Genomic DNA, 24,585 nt, shown 5'->3' with positions numbered 1-24,585 from the left:
GTTCTGGCCAGTTTTCTTACTTCTTCTTCTTCTTCCAAAAGCGGTCTATGAAGTCAACACATGTGTACACATACTTGGCATAAAATCACACACACATCATTTTATCACGGCTGGTATGTCACAGCTGAGGCATAAGTGCTCCATGTGCTTTGTTGATTAAAGGATAAGGAGAGAAGCTGGGGGAACAGAGCCCTTTGAGATTTCTGATGCAGAAACTCAATCCTCTGGGCACAGGGCTTGGTTTCACTTATATTTGAAATCTGACCAGTGCCCATGCTGGACCGCTTCTCATTGAGAACTATTTTTAAGGTGCCCTGCACATTCCAAACCATACATAGTCCATACATTGCTCTCTCCTAACAAATGGGAATCTCTCATGGGGGCAAAGGCAGGGAAGAATCTGGTGCACGGAGTTGAGAATCTTGCTAAGACTTATTGTGATGAACAGGTAATAGGAATACTGTCCCTCTGAAATCTTTCTTTTCCTGACAGTTAATTCTTTTTTTTTTTTTGTATTTTTCTGAAGCTGGAAACGGGGAGAGACAGTCAGACAGACTCTCGCATGCGCCCGACCGGGATCCACCCGGCACGCCCACCAGGGGCAACGCTCTGCCCACCAGGGGGCAATGCTCTGCCCCTCCGGGGCATCGCCCCGCTGCGACCAGAGCCACTCTAGCGCCTGGGGCAGAGGCCAAGGAGCCATCCCCAGCGCCCGGGCCATCTCCGCTCCAATGGAGCCCCGGCTGCGGGAGGGGAAGAAAGAGACAGAGAGGAAGGAGGGGGGGGGTGGAGAAGCAAATGGGCGCCTCCCCCATGCGCCCTGGCTGGGAATCGAACCTGGGTCCCCTGCACGCCAGGCCGACGCTCTACCGCTAAGCCAACCGGCCAGGGCCCTGACAGTTAATTCTTATGTGGCTTCATGAATGGGTCAGTGGTTGTCAGTGGACTCTGACTTCAGCTGTCCCTACCGCTGGCTGTTGCAAGAGGCCCCGGTGTGGAAGTGCCTTCCCGTCCTGAGCTGGGTACGTGCGCTGTCCGAGCAGCGGGCCTTCTTTTGCATGGGCTTGTCATCTGGTAAAACGCCATAGAGCAAGAATGAGGACTGTATTTTTCTCCATCTGTTGTTCTTGCTGCTACTGGGACCTACCAGTCCAAGCAGTATTTTAACCTGGCCAGAATATCCCAATTTTCCAAAATAAGAACTTATCTTCTTTCCCTTTCCCCAAATATAAAAACTATAAAGCAAAAATCATAGAAGGTAGTTCACAAACGCAACTTGAGAAATTGACCCTTTCTTAAAACTCCAGCTAAAATTCAGAAAGTTGTTTCTTCTTCTAAGCCACTGAAGCTAGGTGTCTCATCAGGCCCCTCTCCCTACCCCAAGAAACGAAAGGCAAAGAGCTAGAGGAAGGTCATGTGTGGTAGCAATGGCTTGTGCAGACAGTTAGCGGTAATTTTAGGGCAATGGAAGAGGGAGTAAAGAAAGCTGCTACCGGCACTCCCTGCTTAACCCTGTGAGCAGTACGAACGTCCATGTCCGTCCTCGTGCCTCCTGACCATCCAGAGTACGATCGTCCATTACGACGGCAACATTAAAAAAAAGGCAGATGTATGTTTTTCTTGTTTCCATAAATTGGTTATCAAACAAACATGATTTTAAGTTAATGAAACTGGAACTAATTTCATTTTTTGAAAAAAAAAAAATCATTCCTGGGGGTCAGCGAGCATGAAAACAATTGACTGCTCAAAGGGTTAAGTCTCAGCCTCATTCTAGATGAAAAGTGTCCTGTTTGCCTTTCCTCCTGTTTTCGTGGTGTCTTAAACAGGGCTGGCGTCTCAGCCAGGCTGCCCTAAGTGGCAGGAGCTTTGTGGACCATGTCCATCACAGCCTCAGAGGAAAACAGAGGCGAGCAGTGAATTCGGGGATGCTTTCATTAAAAGGCTTCTTGGCCCTGGCCGGTTGGCTCAGCAGTAGAGCGTCGGCCTGGCGTGCGGGGGACCCAGGTTTGATTCCCGGCCAGGGCACACAGGAGAAGCACCCATTTGCTTCTCCACCCCTCCCCCTCTCCTTCCTCTCTGTCTCTCTCTTCCCCTCCCGCAGCCAAGGCTCCATTGGAGCAAAGATGGCCCGGGCGCTGGGGATGGCTCCTTGGCCTCTGCCCCAGGCGCTAGAGTGGCTCTGGTCGTGGCAGAGCGACGCCCCGGAGGGGCAGAGCATCGCTCCCTGGTGGGCAGAGCATCGCCCCTGGTGGGCGTGCCGGGTGGATCCCGGTCGGGTGCATGCGGGAGTCTGTCTGACTGTCTCTCCCCGTTTCCAGCTTCAGAAAAAAAAAAAAAAAAGGCTTCTAACAGGAGTTCTCCCTAGAACTGTCTGTTGTACCACCCTTTAACCCAATATAATATTCACAGACCAAACTCAGCTGTCAGGGTAACATCCACCCAAGGGACAAAGCATCTTCTTCCAAACCCAGACTCCACAGGGTCGACATTCAGATCCTCAGAATAAAAGAAAAACTATGAAGCTAAAAAAAAGCTGTCCTAAAGTGTGTGTCATCTTTTAGAATACTTTTAAATATTATACGCTTGCAAATATAAGTGAGTTTTCTCTTTTGTGTGAAATGCCTTCTTATGAATAAAAAAGTCACAACAAAGCATGTTTAACTTCTGATTTTTACTATTTTCCCTTCTAGGAAAGGATGCTCCCTAGACCCTGCCTTTCACTATGAGTTATTTTCATTTTTTTTATGTCCTCATTAAAATATTTCAAAATGAATGTAAAGTGATAAAATATCCCCTAATCTCTGTGAGCAGTATATATAAAACTAAAGAAAACCAGACAGATGTTTAAAAAGAAGAAACATACTGTAGCAACATTACTGGCTGTACAATTAGTCACCTAAGTGATCTGTGCTTAGAAACATCCCACACGAGATACAGTTCTTGTTGGAGTGTCCGGGCCGGAGGCGGTCACAGTCCCGGCAGCACTGGGCAACAGGTGGGGAGAGGACCGCCCAGGCCTGAGAAGACTGTTCTAGACCCAGTTATACCACCAACCCCCCAGGAGCTGACTGGTCAGCCGCTCCGCTCGGGCCTCATTTTTCTCACTCTCAGAACAAGGGAATCAGTCTGAAGACCCAACATTTCCTTCTGAGCTGTATGGTTCGGCAATCCTGACTTGCCATATAGCACCAGCTAACTCCGCTAATCGCCTGCTTGTGGAGGTTTGCTTTCCTAGAACATTCGTTTTATTCAATGAAGTGTTTCTTTCTAAAATTGCTGCTGGTGTTTGAAGCTCTGTGGTACATGTAGGCATGTGGCAGGTGATGGGAAGGCTTCGTAATGCCCCAACCTTATACCCTTTTTAGAGTGTCACTAGACAGGGTTGTCTGTGATGTGGCGTGTGGGAAGGGAACTGCAAAATTCTCCTCAAACAGTGTATCCAAGGGAAGAGGGCTGCCATGTTCAGCCAGAGCTGCGCTTCTGTGCAGGACCAGGAAACAGCCAGTATCACATAACAAAGGGCTGTGGGCAGAGAAAATTAGTCCTATGACCAGGGAACCTATGACATCCCTGCCCGCCTGCAGTCTTCAATAAAGCGAGATGTATTACCCGCTCCTTACTATTAATCATACTTGATGTTTAGATGGCATTTAGCGCTTTTTGGTGTATTTCTTTAGTTAATAGCTCGTTGGCTCTGGGAATCATCCATATATAGCCACGCGTAGCCGGCAGAGCCATTTTACAGCTAAGAAAACAGAGGTTGACACTTTCCCTAGGAACAGAGCTAGTCACGGACACAGTGGGGCTCGAACCCAGAGCTCTGATATCCATGCCAGGGTAGAGTCCAGCACAGTCTGATGGCCCTGCTGGACATCACCCGTGCTGCAGTGTGAACCAAATGCTGGGAAATGTGTCTTCCGAGCTTTCTGCCTTGGAGATGCGTCATTCAATGCATTTAAACTGTACAGAACTCTGAGTTTGCTACTACTGCCCAAGCAACCAGCGCTCTCGGATGAAGACCCGGGTGGGGCATGGGTTGATCAAAGGGGCCTACTGTGGAAGTTCCACAGAGTTACAAGATACACTAACCACTAAATCCCTATTTGGGGAAAAACCCAATATTTTACTTTTGGAATAAAACCTAGAAACATCTCATCTGCAAATTTGGAATGAGAACACACTAACGTTGATAGGCTGTAATGCATGTCCAGCTCCATGTCCAATGCCTGTGTTTAGAAAATATTTTTTTAAAAAGTCACAAATGCTTATTCTGGCCACTGTGTGCTCCTGACTGGGAGGGTCCGGGCATCCCGCAGCGCTAGGGCCTGCCTGAAGCAGCTCCAGCACACTGGGCTCCTGCTTGTTCTCCGGGAACACGGCACTATCCTGTACTTGGCTTGGCAAGCAGAATGTGTCCTGTCATACCTCGTGTGGTCCACAGTTGCTTCTGTCTGGGGCACGGGACTTCATGGCCACCTTTTGGGTGAGCCTGGCCTCTGCCAAGGTAAAGTAAGGATGGTGGGACTCCAAGGGTTGTTTCTGAAAACTGTTTTTGTTTCACATAAGAGTTGTGAAGGCAGTTTCCATGTTATTGTGTGCCTAGTCAATGAGCATGGAGATGTGACATACTCTCCCACAGAACAAGGGACAAGCCCCAGATGGGAGATATCTGAACTCGTCTGCGGGAGCCGGCTGCCCCGCCCACCTCTGACAGTGGGACTTGCAGCCTAACCAAGGCATTGGTTCCAAGCTCAGCAAAAGGCCCACACTCCATCCCAAGTGCCTCTGTGCACTTCATTTCCCAGTCAAATGTCTGACTCTCTTGTGAAACAGAAGCTCCTGTTTGATTTCAAATGTGACAGCCACCCCCCACTCTGCCCTTTGGGGGCCCCTAGGAAGCCTCAGAGCTGAGTGGTAACCTCCCCACCGGGACTAATAAATTAAAATTCTCTATTCAGATATTTTCTAATATGGAACATGTTGCTCTGTCCCTGCAATAACCTGCCCTGGCCAGCAGTATCAAGAGTCAGAGGCTCACTCACTCCTCAGCGACACCTGTCCTTCTGTCCTGGGTGGAACTCCTTGCATGGAGGAGCTTTTGCTGACAGGACTGCCAACAACTGTTTCACACAACAGAGTGTCTGTGGTGGCTAAGGGCTTTGTTGACAAGGGGTTACTAGGGCAATAACAGAGCCTGCTGAAGAGCTCCAGGGCAGGAGTGCACGCCTGGACTCTGCCCACCGGCGGGAGTGCTGTCACCAGAAACTACGGGACATGTGAGACACAGGGAAGCCAGTTTCCTCCAGACTAGCAAGCACAGTGTTTGGCTTTCTCCTGCTTCCCTTCCCTTTCAACCAGAAGCCACGAGATGCTCACAAACCAGTCTCCTACATCGTGCTACATCTTCAGGCGCCCGCGGGCCCTGGGGACACTGGTCCACAGGCAGGACGATGCCTGTCTGACAGGGGCGCTGGCAGTTCTCTGCATTCCCCCTGTGCGGACCCTCCTATGCTGGTCGCGGGCAGTGGGTCCGCTTCTAGTTAAGTCCTCCGGGTTCTGTATTCTCCCACCGTGTTCCCTAGGAGCCCTAGACTCGGACAGGAAATGTCACACACAGCCAACCACACAGGAAAGGGGGGGGGCGGGCAAGGGGGCGGCTGTGGGACCAGCCAGCATGCTGACCTCCAGGTTGAGACCGCTCTGGCCTCCCGGCCTGCAGCTCCTGGCATCCCCGTCGGCTCGGCGCTGCGGGGGCTCCCGCTCGTCCCCACGCTCCTGGCCCAGCGGCCACTCCATCTGATCTCTCAGTCTGGACTGTGAGGTGCATGGAGGGATTTGGTTGTTTTTTGTTTTTGTTTTTGTTTTTTTTTAAATTTTAAATAAAAACAAAGGATAAGAGAGTGGGGATGGGGTGGGGAGGGGGGGGATTAAAGAAAACGAAAATGGGTGAGGTAGACGACTGAGAACACTACCAGACAAAGAAAAGCATGGATAGAAAAACCAACTTAAACACAGTGGCGTAAGAGAGTGACGAGAACAGAACCAAAATGAGGATGAGCAAAACGATGGGCTGAAAGATCTGAAAAGCAAAAGAGAGAAGGGGGGAGAATGCAAAACACGGGTTATGAGGCACATGCGATGGCGAGGCGTGGGTCACGGATGCAACCGCAAGCACACTACCCGCGAAGGATACGGAAACAAGGCTCCTCCTTCCGCGCTTGCGCCTGAGCAGCCAAAGCCACAATCCGGGGGCGGCGGCTGGGTCATGCACCCCAGGGCGATGCATCGGCAAGCAGTCCTGGGACGGCTGCTCCGCTCCACCCTCACCCTCGGCTCGGGGAGGGCAGCGGGAGCCTGCCAGCAGCGAGAGTTTCCATCAGAACATCCTTCGCTCAGAACCGCGCTCCTCTCCCCCATTCTGGCTCATCTTCTGGGGGGCGGGAGGGGAGGGGGAGGCTGGCTGCTCTGAAAGGGAGTACCTTTCAGAACTGTACTGTGTCCCTCCGGCAATAAACCCACAGAGGGTTGCAAAACGCTCCTGAACAAGTCTGCTACTTATCCTGACTGTGAAATGAGTTTGTACTTTCTGTTTTACACTCCTCTTTGCTTCTTCAGCAGGATAGCTGGTCGTCTGAGACACCAAGAAAGGAGAAGGGACGGCCTGCGTCGGTCCCTAGTGCTTCCATTGGGATTAGCCTTGTGTCATGAGGGAGGACTTCTAAGCCAGGAGCAACAGCACAGTTAAAAATAAGAGAGGGCAAAGGAAGAAGAAACAAGGAAACAAAAGAGAACTTAAAAAAAAAAAAAAAAAGAAACAACCAATAGGAAGGATTTGGTTGACACTTGAAGCTTTTAGTACAGCGTAGGTTTGAAATCATAACCAAGCAGCCGTAAGCAGAATGAGTTCGAGTGCAGCAATGCCAGCAAGAAGGAGAAAGAGCAAAACTGAGCAGGGAGGCAGAGCCAGGAGCCCCCTTACCTGCAAGTCCGGGACCAGCTCTTTCCCCAGGTTCCCGATGGGGGAGTCCCGGGACATGGAGGTCACAGTTGAGAGGAAGCTGGAAGACTCTGTGAGGTGGGGCAAGGGGGACAGGCCTTCCAACTGCTCCCTCAGACCATCTCCAATCCGGTTCACCTGCTCCAGGAAAGCCTGGAGCTCTTTCCTGAAAACCTTCATCCTGGCATTGATGGTGCCCAGCAGCTGGGGCTCCTTCTTGCCCCCCTCCCCCTGAATTCCAGGCCCTGGCGAGGCCATGTCATCCATAAAGCCATTGGTGTCCATGATGAGACTCTCCATGGTCCGTTCCAGCCGCTCGGCCTCGTGCTTTATGTTCACCAAGCACTCGGAGTCCTCCCTGGCCCTCAGGACCTCGGCTGGACACGGCTCGCTGGCCTCTGACGGCTTTCCACTGCTGAAGCCTGAAGTCTTTTCTAACATCTCTTCCGAGTCACTCTCACCGCCGACGGGGCCCTCCCGCTTGGGCTGGGGTAGGCGGCCTTCCTCCCCATCGCTCTCCTTCTTGCCTGTGTCACTGTCAGCGTCACTGTCCCGGGGGCTCGGGGCGCGCAGGCCTAGGTGGGCAGCCAGGTCGTAGCGTTGGACGTTGGAGAGCAGCACCCGGTTCTCATACTGCAGCTTCAGCACCTTCCCGCTCAGCTCGCTGATCTGCAGCCGGGCAGCCTTCAGCTCCTCCTGCAGGGAGGCCCCACCGCCCATGCCCTTGCCTCCGCCGTCCACCAGCCACCCGGGCTCCGGTCGCGGTTCGAACTTGAACTTGCTCAGCTCGTGAGTCAGCTGCCGGTTGTGGTCCTCGATCTCAGATATGGACCTTCGAAGCAGCTCCGCTTCCTCCTCCACAAACTGCAGGTGTCGGCGGAGCTCCATAGAGGACTCCAGGGAGTCCCCGAAGGGTGAGGTGGGAATGCTGGGGAGGTGGTCCCGGCCTGGGCCCTCTCGCTCATACTGGCCCCGCATGTCCTCCATCTCTGCTTTGAGGCCTCGGTTCTCCACTTCCAGTTCCACGATCTTCCGGCCCAAGATGTTGGCTTCTTCCTCCACCAACTTGAGCCGCAGCTTCAGCTCGGCCTCCCTGGTGCTGGGCGGCCCACCGGCTTCCCCAGTGGGCAGGGGGCTGTCCACGTCACCATACAGGGCCTTATACTTCTGGAGCTCCTGCTCCAGCTCGTCCTTCTCCCTCCCCAGCTTGGCCATCTTTTTACGCATCAGGGAACCTTCCTCTTTGGCAAACTGAAGCTGGCACTTTAAATCAGCACTGTCATCCTGCCAGGAGAAAACAGCCCGAGAGAAGGTTATTTGAAAATACCAAATGTTCATGTTTTTGATGATTTCCCACGCACCTGGCCCCCAACACACACACACAAACACAAAACACTGATCTTTTTGTCAGTGCATCAGGTTATAGTAGAAGGGCCAAAACAAAGCCAGGGTGGGGGCAGCTGGGCCTTCACGGAGGGGCAGCAGCCACACCCTACAGTCTGTTGCTTTGTCACAGAAACAAAAGAAAACAAACAATTAGTTTGGATAAAACCATCATACAAGGTGGATGAGTGAAGAGTGAGAAAATGAAATGAAACTCAACACTCACTGGTGACACGGGGATCCCTGATACCCTGCGGTCCCCTCTGACCACTCACCAGCGGCAGTGGGAGAAAGCAGATCCCTCGTTAGGCCTGGGGCAGGCAGACAGGCTTCAGTCACCACTTCTACCTGTTGTCACTCACTTCCTCCAAGATATAGACTTCCCTCATCCAAAGTGCTCAGCAACCCATAGGTACCACCAGGAAGGGGAGGCCGGGTCACCCCAAATCAAGGCCAGGCTGAGAACCTGAGGCACGACAGTCCAGCTCTCCCCCTCCCCCTCCCCTGGCCCGCCTATCCCCAGGGTATCACAAGAATGACATAAGAACACAATTATGAGATGACAGGCATGAGGGTGCTTTGGGAGTCTAGGTGGAGTAAGTACCAAGCTCTGACAGTTAGTATGAATTGGTTACTGCAAACCTAAACACCTGGGTTACCCCCAACCTTCCACCACGCATATGCAACTTCAGAGCCTTGGGTTACATTCCCACTCCCTTTATTTGCTATATCTCAGCCGGAAACTAAACTCAGAAACCCAGGAAGGAGGTAAGGCTTTCAAAACCTGAGATGTAGTTCCTATGGGAATACCAGAAGATTCTGGAGGGTCACCAAAACAGATTTTTCTGCTACTAAATGCCCACACTGCTTAGATAAAATCAAGAGTCACTTTTTGTCCAGTTGGAAAGTTGGCTCTGCCTTCGCAATGCTGGTCTCAAAGCCCTGAAGCTACATGAACTCTGATTTGGGCTTGCAAAACGGTTTTCTATCACAGTCATGAATGGGAAAATGATCACGTTCATGAATCTTTCCTCCTTGATTGGCTGTCAGAAGTTTCACAGGGTTGTTGTGGGGACAAAGACCTCAGCAAAGCTTCCCCATTACACAGGAAAACTCAACAGTATGCTTGAGGGTCATCCAACCTCATCATCTTCAGGGGAAGTGGAATCATCAAACCAATGTCTGGAACAAATCAACCATCTGAGGCCCTGGCCAGATGGCTCAGTGGTAGAGCATCAGTCCAGTATGTGAATGTCCCAGGTTCAATTCTTTGTCAGGGCACACAGGAGAAGCGACCATCTGCTTTTTCACCCCTCCCCCCCTCCCCTCTCTCAGCCATGGCTCAACTGATTCAAGCGCGTTGGCTTCTGGCGAAGAGGATGGCTCCGTGGAGCCTCCGCCTCAGGCGTTAAAGATAGCTAGCTCAGTTGCGAGCATTGCCCCAGATAGGGATTGCTGGGTGGATCTGGGTCAGGTTGCATGTGGGAGTCTGTCTCTCTATCTCCCCTCCTCTCACTTGAAAAGGAAGGAAAAAAAACAAACAAACCCATACAACTCAACCCTCTGAGGGAGAATGACCTCTTTGAGATCATAGTTTGTACTCAAATGGCCTAATAGAGTTGACTGCCCTCACACTCATTCTTCACTATGTTTCTGACACACTCTCACCATTAGTCAGAAAGATATAAAAGGATCTCTCTTGGTGACCCCTCCTTTTCATCCTTCCATCCGCCTAGACCCCTTTTCCCTTACCACAAATCCATGGAAATAAAAAGAAGTGATGCGACCAGGCAGACTCGAGGACAAGTCTAAGGCCAACTGGGAGCCCGTGCTGTGTGGAGAGCAGGCTCTGGTGCCCCCTGTGCCTCTTCTAAGGGACCACGCTCCACTGCCATGCCCCGAGTAGAGCATAGACCAGTCCTGCAGGGCCTGGACTCAGACAGGCTCCCCTGAGTCCCACTTCTGGCCTTTCTGTCCCTGGCACCATGGGTGAGCCCGTCTCCTTATGGCTAAATCAGGATCCACAAGATTGTTTTGAAGGTCAAGTGGAATAACGCACAGCCGAGTGGTTTGTATATGTATGATAAACCTCCAATACACCCTGAAATTAACTTTCTGCTTTGTCAGAAATGCAATTAATATTGGGGAAAGGAGTCTCTCTATGCATTAGAGAGTAATATGTATTGTAAATACCACTGGGAACAGAGCATGGTCTTTGTGTTCTAAGAACCTACCCCATTAAGGATTTGGTTTTGGGGATTAAACAGACAGAAGAAGGGTTTCTGTGACTAAATAGAGAAGAAAGCTGTCTGCCTACTCACACTGAGCAAAATGAGTTAGCACCACTTCTGGGGTGATGTTATATGTGTTTTTAAAGGGCTGATATAGATTAGACAGGCTGTAAGAGATGGACTGTATTTCCCCATGTATAACACGCACCCTTTTACAAAAAATCTGGGGTATAAAAACTGAATGTGTCTTAAACAGTGATTGTAGATTTTTTTTACTTGCATTTCCCACTTTTTTGCGCTTGTTTTACGCTCATTGTTGAAGACAGTGATTTGTCATCAGACACAGGTGAGGACAAGCTCATGGATGGGAGTTTTGACAGTGATGAGGAGTGTATGAATTCTATGATGAATAAAACTTGAGTTCAATAACTTTATGTAATAAATACTTTTTCTTTTCCAAATTTTGGGCCCCAAAATTAAGGTGCATCTTATACATGGGAGCGTCTTATAAATGGAAAAATACGGTCCATTGTAATTAATCCTAATACTAAGGGAAAGGCATGCTTATTTGTTCACTCATTCAGTCTTCCAGTAAATACTGAGTACCTACTATGTACCAGAAATTGGCATTTATGACCCCAGTTTCATAAAACTTTCTAAAGTAGAACAATCAAGAGCGCCTTTTCTTTTTTTTTGGTTAAACTTAGATTCCTAAAAATCAATGGAGACAGACTGTCAATGCGTTGTAAACGGATTAGTCTGGGAGTAAAAAGCCTGGAACAGGAAGACAAGGTAGTATCATTTTATTAACTTAATAGCCAGTGTTCTATCCTTTGTCCAAAATCACCTAAGAGATCCTATCTCTACCTTGAAGCAGAGAAATTCACCTTTGTACTTGAGGACAGCAGCAGAGATCACAGAAGACAAGGTCGCCATCCACAAGGGAACTCTGCTCTCTGCCCACCTCAAGCCCGGGCAGACCCAGAAATGGGTAAGACCACCTGTTGTGACCAAGATCCTGACCCTACTTCCAGGGCAACTTGCAGCTGGTGAGGTCGTGATATGGGAGAACGGGTTGAAAAAGGGTTAACGAGGGGCGTAGATTCCCTGCTTAGTTCAGGGAGCTTTTGTCTCAAACCAAGATCAGGGTGTTTCAGGCGATCTCTCTTGAGGGTCTTCCCTCAAAAGCGGAACTAAGAAGTTGAGGAAATGGGTGGAAGGCCTGGGGCACATGGAACCCAGGCCTTGCAGAAGGGTTCTGAAACACCTGGTTATAAATGCTTAGGGGAGAACCATTCTCAACGGCCCTTCAATTGCCTTGATTTATGAAAACCTTGAAATCTGCACCCCCCCCCCTCCCTTTCCCCACAAGTCTGACTATACACCAGCAGCAATTCTCCTCCGTCTCCTTAAACCTCAACCCAGGTCAGTTCAACAAGCAAGATCCTATGACACACGCTAACGCGTGTCCAATTCCTAGATTACCTGAGGATTGATAAGATATCCGAAAGGTCTTCTTGTTCCTTAAAGAAAGAACGATACACACAGCAGGAATTCTGACCTAATGATTGAAGCACGCTGTCATTTCTACTAAACACCCATGCACTGTTGTTAGGCCTGCCACCAAGGCTAAAGCAATATCTGACAACAGTCTCTGAAGCCGGGGGAGTGTGTGTGCGTTTAACCGAGGGGTCAGATGTCCTCACTACGCTGAGGCAGCTGGAGAAACTGCTGTACCTTCTGGGGCCCGTGTGTGTGTGGGGGGGGGGAGGCTCAGGCTGGGCCCGGCCTGTTCTGAGCCAGGATGTCACTCCTCCCAACAGGATGGAGAATCACAGCCTCAGCTAAAACAGCAGGAGGCTGGTACCCATCCTATCTTGTAACCACAGACTTTCTAAAACTCTGCCAAAACTCCGGGGGAGGGGTTAGGAGATCGCCTCCGGTTTCAGGAGATCATGAGATAGCTCCAGGAATGCGGGGCGAAAACAGAAGGTTGAGTGAAACTTTCCACACGGCGACGAGGACGACGCTGTCCCTGCGGCAAGCAGAGGAGGCAGGCATGGCACGGGGGAGGACGCACACGGGACCACCACCAGCAGCAGCAGCAGCAGCAGCAGCCGAAAGGCCTTGTCAAGCAACAGAAATATATCATGACGGGTATATATTCTTTGGCTTGCCAAGTCTGATGTCTAGCCAGCACCCCAAGCGCTGACTGCTCGCACTCCTACCTTGCGCCGGGGTGCCGGTTTCCTTTGAGGTTTGGTTGCAGACCTGCAGTTCCCAAGGTGCTCCGTTCCACCACTCTGCTGGACAGAAACTCCTTTCTAATGATACTGCGGACCCAAAGGGGAGCCGTCCACACGCCCAGTGCCCGGGGCTTCTCAAACACTCCTGAGGGGCAGTGGCGGCTGTTCTCAGCCTGCTTGACCCGCAGGGGAAGGCATTGCCATGCCATGCCGCTCCTTCCAGAATGGGGAAGCAGTTACCCGTTTAAGGGAAAGATCTGCTCTGGTTAAGAGCCAGCACGTTGAGACACACTCATCCTCCTGTACTCCGGAGGGCTCAAGAACCCAGCAGCAGGACGACAGAGTTAAATTTCCCTGTTACTTGGTAAGTGGCAAGGTGAGACAGAGGAGAAGAGTGGTGGAGAACAGTTAGTTACTCTTTGGATTCCTGCTGTTCACACAGCCTGGCCCTCCTGGAAGCGCACCCTGGGGACCAGTGAATTGGGAGAGTGGAGAAACCCAGAGGAATCAGTGTGGAGTTGAAAGGGGTGGGCCAGCTCTCGGTGACCCAGACTTACTGCGTCTCTCTAATTACTACTTGCTCTGAGAGCTAGGGGAACTGATATCCCAATAATGCCTTTGTTCTCTCCAACATCTAATACTAGCAGCGATTTAAAAGAAAAAAAAAAAAAGACGAAGAAAGGAATCCAGTAAAACAAATATTCAGAAAAGCTATGCCATGTACGGAGGGCCTACACTTTTACCGTCTCTCAGTGAGAACATTTCACTTTCGTCTAGGACATTTTAGGACACTGTTCAGCTTGTACTTATTAAAGAAAAACCCAACGCTCAGGACAGTGCCTTATGAATGACCCACCACTACGGCAGTTATACTACTTTACTATGTGAACTCTGAAGGCCAAAACACTTTTCACCAGTTATGAGTACTGCCAGAGCCCTGAACTGCACCAAGTGATGTCTCACACAAAGCCAGTCCATTCTTCTCTCTCTTGAAGGAATCACCAGCTTATTGGTGTGAGAAACAGAAGGGGGGAGCTGTTGGCTTGAGAAGAAAAGTTTCACCCACAGAAGTTTTGAATGAGTCCAAACTTTTTGGCAGGTAATGTTTCTTTGAATATTTTCAAGGCAACGCTAACACTTTTTAAAGAAAATTCAAAATGAGGTGATTGCCTCTTGAAGAAATGTAACATGAGAGCAAAATCTCTTACCTGGTTAAAGGTTTTCTTCTCTTTGTATGCTTCCCGACTGCCTCTTCTTTTCAGGGAACTCTGAAAGAGATCCAAGTGACATTCTGTTATGAAGGGGTCACATGTGGAACCTGTGCTGGGCAGACACTGTCCCCACTGGTCAGGGACACACACAAAGATGGAGGCTCTTTTTTTTTTTTTACTAAAATCAAGAAACCACGTAGAGACAATGTTGCACTGCAGTTAAGTTGGTTTGTGAGGTGTCTGAATCCAAAGAGGCTTTAAATCCTAATTATATTTCAGGTATTCCTCAATTATTCAGTTTCATGAAAAAAGGAGTGTGGTTCGGATCATTTGTACCAGTGGAGGGAAGATGAGAAGAGGAGGAAAAGATAGGAAGTTTTGAAAATAAATATGTAATGTTTCGGGGACTGCCTTATCTCCCAAATTATGTTTTATTTGGGCTAATATCAAAATTATTTGATGTTTCCTAAATGCCAACAAGTAAATAGCCATATAAAAAAGTGGTAGGAAAGGAGAAAAGGGTGGCCCTTGTTTATGGAGAAAACCTAATCTAGGTTGCAACATTCTCCATGAGCAACCCACTCCAATTCATGATTAAACCTACATCTTAGCCTGACCAGTGGTGGCACAGTGGACAGAGCGTCAACCTGGGACCTGGAGGTCCCAGGTTCAAAATCCTGAGGTCGCCAGCTTGAGCACACACTCACCCGCTTGAGTATGGGGTTGCTGGTTTGAGCCCAAACGGTCACTGGCTTGAAGCTCAAGGTCACTGTCTTGAGCCCAAGGTTGTGGGCTTGAGCAAGGAGTCACTGGCTCAGCTGAAGCCCCCTGGTCAAGGCACATGTGAGAAGCAATCAATGAACAACTAAAGTTGATGGAACTACAAGTTGATGCTTCTCATCTCTCTCCCTTCCTATTTCTCTAGCTTTCTCTCTTTCTCTCGCAAACAAATAAACAAACAAACAAACAAAAAAACCTAAATCTTAAAGATCTAAGAGAGTTCATAATTCATTCATTTGTGATGTGGCCTTGGCTGTGTCCTTCAGTGGGCTGGGTCCCTGCCTAGTTTTACACACAGTACACACCCCTCTTGGTTGACCAGGGAGTGCACCTTTGCCTGCTACGGGCAAGAAATGTGTCTGAAATATATAAAAGAAATGTCAGTATGAATAAAAGGGCCAAGGGTGTCTGAAGCAGAATATTATGGAGGCAGACAGTTCCAGCTACAGTAAAATATGAAGACAGAGAGAAATGACCGGAAGAATAGTGAGGAGCATCCTAGAAGACAAAAGAATTCATGGAATCCTGAGACAAGTCGGAAGAAAGCAGTTTAGAAAGTTAAGATTGCTGGCTATCATTCAGACCTTGGCAAACCTGTGGATGAGAAGATTCTTCCTGACAGCCACCCCCCCCCCCCATTTTGTAAATTCACCCTAACCGAGGCAGGGCCTGGGTCCTCTGTAGCTCATCTTGAGGTGGGCTCAGTGCCCTCTATACACTTGATTCCTTTGCTGCAGCCCACGTACCAAAACAGCTGGGAAAGGAGGCTCTTATGCAAGTCACTTATGTAACAGTCAGACCTCAAGTTAATTAACTCAGTTGGGCTTACATTTTAAGTGTCTCACTCACAGAAGACAAGGCCATGCCATTTATTGGATAAATTTCAGGGTTAGGCAACAAAATTCTAATCTCCCCTAAGCCTCTAGAAGGCTGGAGGCCTGGGGGTTTGGAGGGGGGCAATAACTGAGGGAAGCGATGAGGTGGTTGTAGAATCAGCATGGGCCATGGGGGTGGGCACTCCCTGGTCAGCCACCCGGGGTGTGGAAGCTGGTCACTGCCCCCCCTCCAGGGAGGGGTTTTATTTCCTTCAGGTTTTCTGGTAAAAGTAGGGTCACACTACAATCCTCCAACAGGTTATGTTCAGCAAGTCTTAAGAAGGGCTAGAGTCTCAGTCCCCTCACCCCTATAAAAAGTAGGTTTTCTAAAATTCTTCACATTGCAGTGAAGGAGTTTCTTTGATTTGAATGAGCTGAATGAGATTCACGACAGAGAAAAGTTACAGTAAAGAAGCAGGGAGAACCCTGGCCGGTTGGCTCAGCGGTAGAGCGTCGGCCTAGCGTGCGGAGGACCCGGGTTCGATTCCCGGCCAGGGCACACAGGAGAAGCGCCCATTTGCTTCTCCACCCCTCCACCGCGCCTTCCTCTCTGTCTCTCTCTTCCCCTCCCGCAGTCAAGGCTCCATTGGAGCAAAGATGGCCCGGGCGCTGGGGATGGCTCTGTGGCCTCTGCCCCAGGCGCTAGAGTGGCTCTGGTCGCGGCAGAGCGACGCCCCAGAGGGGCAGAGCATCGCCCCCTGGTGGGCAGAGCGTCGCCCCTGGTGGGTGTGCCGGGTGGATCCCGGTCGGGCGCATGCAGGAGTCTGTCTGTCTCTCCCCGTTTCCAGCTTCAGAAAAATGCAAAAAAAAAAAAAAAAAAAAAAAAAAAAAAGAAGCAGGGAGAGACTGTTCCCAAAGCTGCGACCTCAAGGACTCAGTTCTGGGACTGTGGGAGCGATCCAGGCGGCGAGTGCCCCGCAACGCCTCCTGCGAGCCCCACCTCGCACCGCACTCTCCCAGTGAGCGGGAAACTGGCTCTGCCTGCACTGCAGGAAAACCAGCCAGAGTGAGATGAGAGCTGAAAGTGGAGACAGCGGTTTCGGAAAATCTATCTGATTCACGGGCTGCTTCATTTCGGGGCTGGAGGAAGGAGCACCTTCCGGGGGGAGCCCTCCTGCTGCGCGGGAGCCAACAGGGTCCGCCTACACAGATTCCTCTGACCCTTACTGAGCCCTGAACAGCAGCCGGCGTCCTGTGCTTCTTCTAGCGAGTCATGGAACAGGCAGCATGGACTCCCCCAGCACAGAACCCAGTCACAGTGGCAACTACGATGAGACACACTGCAAAGATGAAAGTTGACCAGAAATCTGAAGGACCTACATGAAAGAAACCGTGATGGACATAAAGCAATGTTTGATGGCATCTGATTGAAGACCGTATGCTGCTATAAGTATATATATATATACACATACACAGTCACAAATACCTTCTGTTTATTTGGGAGGGAGGGAAGAGGATGAAAGGACTTGACAAAATGATTCAAAAATTCATTTAGAAGGGGGCTGGCACACTATGGCCCTCAGGACAACTCAACCCACAGCCTGCTTTGTAAACAGGTTCTTGTGCGGTGCAGCCTCCTTTACTATTAATCGTGACTGTTTCCGCTACCAGAGCAGAGTTGAGTATTGACAAATCATATGGTCTGTAGAACCTAAAATATTTACTATCTGGTCCTTTTCAGGAAGTTTGCTGATCTCTGAGCTAATAAAATACAAATATATGTATGAGTTAAATTGTGTGTTAGAAGAGTAGACTATCGAAATATATATCAAATGTTAATAGTGATCATCTTCAGGTGACAGAATTAGGGGTGATTTAAATTTGTGTTTCTGTAGCTTTTCATAGTCTCCAAATTATCTATAATAAGTGGTATTTCTTTTGTAACCCCGCCCAAAACCCCCCTAAAACTAAAAGAAACCCACGTATTAAAATTTGTACTTAGAAGAGGTGAGAGAAGCAAGGTGACCACTGATCTCCCATGTCCAATTGGGAGCCTCATCCAAGGTTATTTGCCAACTTCTCGGGCTTTTTTCCATAATTAGAAATTGTTTTCATTAGCCTGGTCCTTGAGGTATAACCTATACACACAGGGTTATTTACAAAGACTGAGAAGCCCCCTAAGGGTTGGGGGAACTGGCCAGGTACCTCACTACACTGCAGGTCCCTGGTAGATGGCTCCCTTGCCAAGTTGCAAGCTGTCAGGAGGCCCCTAGCCTGGGGTGCAGTTTGCTCCCACGCTCACCTGCATATTGGCCGAAGTACCTTGGGTGTAGGGCAATTTGTATGAGCATTACTCACGGCCAGTTCACTCCTCTGGATTACTCAGCGACCCAGTGGAGAGTCTCTTCCAAGAAGCAATTAAGGGAAAGAGGAAAATGTAGACTATCAAGTAAATGGAACCCAGCGTGGAGATGTGCCTGCTGTTTAATTCTACTCCTTCTTTTTAGTCTGGCTTACTGCCAGAAAATCACCTCTAAATTCCTATAAAAAAAGGAAAAAAAAATTAGATTTGTCTGATGCATTTGCTGTGTATTGAATATGGTTTAAATAAAATAGGAAGTTAGGCAATTATTTGGACTTCCTTGTCAATTCTTAATGTTTCCTATTTTAAGTTAGCCAGTTTCTTCCAACCAATTTCAGAAAAACTAACAAGCTGTCAATTGCTAACGTGTCTTCAGAGACAGGCTTTGGGCTTAAAATTTAGATTGGTAAAAAAGAGGAGGCAAATATAAATTAGGATGCTATAAATCATAAAAGTCTACATGGAAAAGAGGGTATAGATGTAGGCAAATGATTTTCAGAATTCCTACAGATTCTTATTATCTAGCAAGCTGTTTGGGTTGTTTTGGGCTGACTTATAACATACAGTTATAAAATCAGAATACGAAAATGACAGTCCATAGGTCTTCTTCCTTTTAGGAGAAAATTATCAAGAATCTTTTACCCACATTAAAGTTCCTATCTGAGCCTTAGGGGATGTAAAGAGGAAGAACTATTAGCTTCTCCTTCAGCTGGAAGAACCAGTTCTTGGCTGGAAGATGGCCCCTGCCCGTTCCTCCTCCCCACTCACCCTCACACAGCTCCCAGGGCACCTGGCTCTCCTCACGCCACCAGGACCCAATACACATAAACCGTGGAGTCCACAGGAAACCCTTCATGCCTATAAAGGGAAGGAAACACTCTCTCTTTGGCCCTGTTTGGGAGGCTAATATGATATTAACAACTACGATTGGCTGGGCACTTATATGTGCCAGGCACAATGCTAAACTCTTTCTTTACACATCTAATCTTTAATCCTCAAGAGAACCCTGAGAAGCACATTTTATTATTTACTGATGAACAGACAAAAGAACACAGTCAGAAGTTAGGTAATGTTTCAAGGTGCCCCAGACTTAGAAATGAGGCGCCTCCCTGACCCTGACTCCAACCCTCGCCCCCCAAGCGCAGTCTCCGTCCTCAGAGCTGCCTGCCAGGCCTTCCACGGCGCAATCTCCCAACATGGGCTCTTCTCCTCTTTCTTTTCTCAAGGTTTCTAAGCCCTGAATTGCTGAGTTTTCTGATCCACAGAGTCTCTCTTTTCTTTAAGAGAAAGAGCACAAAAAAACTATTCTAGGAATGGTCGCGAACTGCTCTGCTCACAAGATACCTCGGGGCCATGAAGTACTTGTTGCACTGATTATTTGTGCAGAGATCCCAGCTGCAGACAGCAAAAGTCCTTATTTGGCAAAGACATAGAACTGTTATCGGAGACAAAATCTCACAAAGTAAATGAGGAGAAGAGGAGGGAAAGTACATTGAGACACTTTGACTACAGAGAAGTACAACCTTGAAAGTCAAGGCTAGGCTGGGATTCCCAGCAGCCAAGAAAGAGGAAGGCCCAGACACACTGTCCAGGCCACGGGGCCCACTGGGAACAGACAGAGGCCACTGGCATACCCAACCTATAAGATGGCACTTTCTCTCCAGAAAGAACACGATGATAAAAAAATGACAGGTCACTACACATTGGGGAACATGATATTATTTGTTTTGCAATGTGGGCTAGTTGGTTCGTTTTAATCTTAGAGAGGCCTAATGACTGGAAAATTGCTGGTTAAAACATGCTACAACATGCCTGACCTGTGGTGGCTCTTTGGATCAAGCATCGACCTGGAATGCTGAGGTCACGGGTTCAAAACCCTGGGCTTGCCCGGTCAAGATACATATGGGAGTTGATGCTTCCTGCTCCTCCCCCCTTTTCTCTCTCTCTCTCTTTCCTCTAAAATGAATAAATAAATAATTTTTTAAAATGCTACAACACAGTAACCTCAACCAAACATGACTAAATAAAGAAACTGAAGATGATAATATAAAACTGTAAGTTAAGTTATCCTTGGTATGCAAAAAGAAAAATGGAAACTCATGACATCACAAGACCATGATGATGGCTGCACCAAAAACGGTCCTTCTCCCAATTGCAGGATTCCCCACTCTTTTTTCTTTAGTAAGGGACACAGAAAGAGAGGGGGGGGGGAGAGGGAGAGAGGCAGACAGACAGGAAGGGAGAGAGATGAGAAGCATCCACTCATAGTTGCAGCATTTTAATTGTTCATTGATTGCTTCTCATACATACCTTAACTAGGGGGCCAGCCAAGCCAGTGACTCCTTGCTCAAGCCAGCGACCTTGGGTTCAAGCTAGTGACCTCGGGCTTCAAACCAGTGACATTTGGGGTCAAGCCAGTGACCATGGGATCATGTTGATGATTCCGTCCTCAAGCAGGAGAACTCATGCTCAAGCCAGCAACTTTGGGGTTTCTAACCTGGGACCTCAGTGTCCCAGGTCAATGCTCTAACCACTGCACAGCCACCAGTCAGGCAGGATTCCCAGCTCTCAATGTGCACATCAATATAGGCCCTCAGCAACACCACCAAGCATGATGTGAAATATGAAATTAGAATCTACATTTCAGAAGTCTCTACTGACTCACTTAGTAAGTGACCAATAAATGCCTATTGGGCACTCAGAAAATATGAAAATTGATAGAAATATATGTCATTTGCCTGTCAGAACTGCAGGTAAGGCTGGAGTCTTTTAAAAAATAATCTGTTTCTGGCTCCCACTGGTCTACTAGAAAGAAATATACTAGTTCATCAAGAGGCAAATTATTTCCTTAGTCTAATGAACTAATAATACAAATGAGTTAGAAGCACTTTAAGAAACAAAGCAAAACCAAAAAACACAAAATATATATATATTAAAATGTTGCCTCCTTTCCAGAGAAAATCCATTACTCATTTCTTTCAGGTACATGTACCATGAGTAAAATATTTAGTACTTTTGCTTGTCTGTTTAGCTATCAAACAAAAGAACAGAGGGAAAAGTTCTGAATTACTTGTGATACTATTTCATGATATCTGCATCACACCCCTTGAACCTTCTAATTTGATTCTGCATGCTGTTCTCAAGAATAATTTATGCACACATTTGCTAAAACTCAGTAAATATAACTCATTATATATAAATCAACTCAAAAATTAAGCTCTACTTAACAATGTATATTTAAGGGAAAGTGAATTGGTGTCTATAGTATATTTTCAATGTATTAAAAAATAAGATGGGTTAATAAATAGGTGGATGGATAACAGATATCCGATAAATCAAGTATAGTAAAATGTTAATGTAGAATGAAGGTAGTGAATATATAGGTGTTAGCTATAAATTTCTTTAAACTACTGTATTTGAAAATTGTCATAATGTTGGAAAGAAAAACATTATGCACGTCAGTTTATGATTTCACAGAAAACAACTAATAGTGTATAGCCATTAAAATTATGATTATTAAAAATTTTAAATAAAATGGGAGACTTTTTATTAAATGACAATCTTTGAAATGCAGGATAAAAAACATAAATATAATCTCATGAAGATTAAATAATTTTTGTTTGAAATGTTTAGAAGCAAATACACTAAAATGCAGAGGTCCTGTTAATAAGCAGTAGAATTATGGTTAATTCATGGTTTTCTTTATAGACTTTATATTTCTCCAAAATAGTAAAAATTAATATATATTATTTTTTCAAATAAAAAAGATTATATATATATCTTGATTGATTTTAGAGGGAGGGAAAAGGAGAAAAGAGGGAGAGAAGCATCAATTTGTTGTTCCACTTATGCATTCATTGGTTGATTTTTGTATGTTCCCTGAGGATTGAACCCACAACCTTGAGGTATCAGGGTGATGCTCTAAACTACTGAGCTACCTGGCAGGGCAATGATGTTGTATTTTAAGGACAACAGAATTGACTCAAAATGCAAATGTCCCCACTAAAACTGATACTGTGCTGCCTTTGTCTGGCCCTCCAGAAGCGATGGACAAGACTGGTGGGTAAGACTGACCATGGGCCTCTGATGAGACTGAAATTGACCAAGAACTTAAACTGGAGGATTATTCCCCAGGCAGGATTAGCTCTGTGCTGCCGGGGACATTCAAATGCATCTTCCAACAGAAGACAAACAAGGCCTAATGGACATTTGGGGACAGCAAATGGACATGAGATTCTAATCACCCTCCCAGGCTGATGGCTTTCTCTCAAAGTGGCTCCCCCCCCCATCAGGCGAAGGCTGACTTGCTGACCCAGGTCCGCTGAGCAGCCCTGTGACCTGGAGCCACCACTCAGCTTCACTAATCGTCCACCGAAATGTTTTGAAATCTCAACACTGTCCTTGGTTAGCCCTCTGCACAAAGCCATTCCTGTCTCTTGGGTACATCTTTAATAATTCTTCTCTCCAACTCATGGTAACTCGGATTCCCATCCCTAACACTAAGGCACACTCTAAGTGACTTAAGGGGACAGTGGGGATGCTCAGCCATGGTTTCCTGATTCCTGTGGAGCAAACGCTCTCTCAACTGTCCAGTAGCCTCCACTACCATTCAAGGAACTGCAGATGATTCAATTAAGCAAGACCAGTGATTGAGCCGCAGCGCCAGGGGCAGGATGCTAGTTGCTCTTCTGGTCTGAGAAAACCCCAGAGGCCAAGAGCTGCTAGGACGCTGTGGTCAGAGATGGCCAGCCCTGCCTTCTGAGGTGGGCCCACCTGTGGGGACTGGGAAATAAACATGCTTGCAGTAGAAGGTAAGCGGGGCCCCAAACCACTATAGCTGTGTTGGGCTAAGGATGGGCATAGGGCAGAGCAGAAGGAGCAGCTGCCCTGCCCTGCCCTGCCCTGCCCTGCTCAGTCCTGCCTAACGTGGCCCAGGAAGGTCCGGGGCAAGACTTGGGCTAGGAGAGGCATTCTGTGGAAGAATGAAAACAGTCTGGGTTTAGGTAAGTAAAAAAAGCAAGGAAGCTAGTTTTATCATCTGTCTTCTTTTGTAAACTACACAGACTAAGAAACTTTGACGCCCCAAACCATGCATATTTCTGCCAGCACGTTATGTTGATGAGATGGCACATCCTAAACAGTGTTTGAAAGCACAGTCAGCTGCCCGAGACTGTGTGGGTCCACCGCAGTCCCTCAACAGCTAAAGCAGCGTGGCCACCATGAAAGCCCGAGGAGCTCCCCTCACCCCCGATACACACACAGACGAGAGGGCTCCCCACCCCCAATGAGTTCCAACAGCTCCTGCCTTGCTGAGGCCGGAGCAGAGTGGATCAGGTTCCTGGGACAGAACTACCCTGAGAGTGAAGGACCTGTTCCCGTTAGGCGCCATTCCACGGTGCGGCCTGTACATGCAGGGCTGCCATGCGCACACACGCGCTTTGCTCGCATGTGAAATCTGCTTTGTGGGGTTAATAGCCACATCAGTCTAGTTTTGTTTTTTTTTTGTCTTTTAAATGACACCAAATCTATAACCAGTTTCATATATAGAATGTTGGTCTGAGAAAATGCAGATGTTGTTAGAGCTTTACGTGCAAGGTATAACGATTTAGAAAACCTCATCAAGGTCCGGAAGGGCAGGCTGTTCTTCACTCAGACTCCTGGCAGCGTGTGGTTAGGGCGCCCCGCCCCGGGCTGTAGTACATCTATTTATGCAATCAAGCTGGATTCTAATGGCTTCAGAGTTGACGGAGTCAAAGGGGCCTAATCAGGAAGTCCCTTCTGCTTGAAAGCATTATCCTGCTTCCTCCCCGAAGTACCTTCTGTGACCATTTCCCCACTGGGACATATCATTCATCTCTGACAAACCAGCACATCTACTGAGCCATCACCTGTCCAAAGATGAAAGCAGATGTCCCAGGTCCTTCCAACTCTTAGATTCTCTGATTCTATTGTTCAGCAAAATCACTCTCACTCAAGATACACTGGGTTTGGGAAGAGTGATGTGTCACCTGGAGGAACTGTGGGTAGAGGGAAGGACAGCCCACAAGGTGTGCATAGCACCTTGCTATCTGCATTTTCCAGACGGAGAATGGGACTCATGGTCTCTCACTGGGCACAAAGGTACTTGACACAGGCAAGAAGAGGCAGGGGGAAGTTGTGCCTCACGTGGGAGTGTTCTGCTCCAGCACACCAGGTGCCTCTGAAGCGCGCACAGTGAGGAGGCCGCAGAGAGCGCAGCCACTCAGAGCGAGGGGCTTGGCCACGCCCACCTGCCATCTGTTCGGTCATCTCTCATCCCTGGGCTCCCCGAGTCCGGTACGTGCCCGTGTGTGGCTGCACCATCTTTCCATCCCTTTTTGCCTTCATCCCCTTCACAAGTTTCCAGAAGGAAATTCAGCAGCCAGGGGCTCATCCCGTCCACAGCCACCTTCCCTGCCTCTGCCTTACTCACGTGCGCATGCTTGGTTGCTGTGTGTGAACACTTACTTGGGGATGCAAAAGTGCTGCGGAACAAGCCCTGGCCGGTTGGCTCAGCGGTAGAGCGTCGGCCTGGCGTGCGG

The 24,585-nt window shown here is 48.2% G+C and overlaps 1 protein-coding gene across 8 annotated transcripts in view; it reads right to left on the bottom strand.

The window, feature by feature from the left end:
• Window positions 1-24,585, bottom strand: part of MTCL1 (microtubule crosslinking factor 1) — a 171,350-nt gene that overhangs the window by 58,792 nt on the left and 87,973 nt on the right. For 4 of the 8 annotated variants that reach the window (XM_066353173.1, XM_066353177.1, XM_066353178.1 and 1 more), the window contains exons 4-6: window positions 14,066-14,125; window positions 6,980-8,281; window positions 5,683-5,814 (exon numbers count right to left, since the gene is read on the bottom strand). In XM_066353173.1, the coding sequence (XP_066209270.1) occupies window positions 5,683-5,814; window positions 6,980-8,281; window positions 14,066-14,125 (1,494 nt within the window). Of the gene's footprint in view, window positions 1-5,682; window positions 5,815-6,979; window positions 8,282-12,839; window positions 12,918-14,065; window positions 14,126-24,585 lie in introns of all 8 variants that reach the window. The other 4 variants (XM_066353171.1, XM_066353174.1, XM_066353175.1 and 1 more) reach the window with 2 other exon arrangements.

This window comes from Saccopteryx leptura, chromosome 11 (genome assembly GCF_036850995.1).
Source record: "Saccopteryx leptura isolate mSacLep1 chromosome 11, mSacLep1_pri_phased_curated, whole genome shotgun sequence".
Classification (NCBI taxonomy): domain Eukaryota; kingdom Metazoa; phylum Chordata; class Mammalia; order Chiroptera; family Emballonuridae; genus Saccopteryx; species Saccopteryx leptura.
The sequence above is the reverse complement of the archived record's forward strand: the minus strand, read 5'-3'. Positions and strand labels throughout refer to the sequence as shown.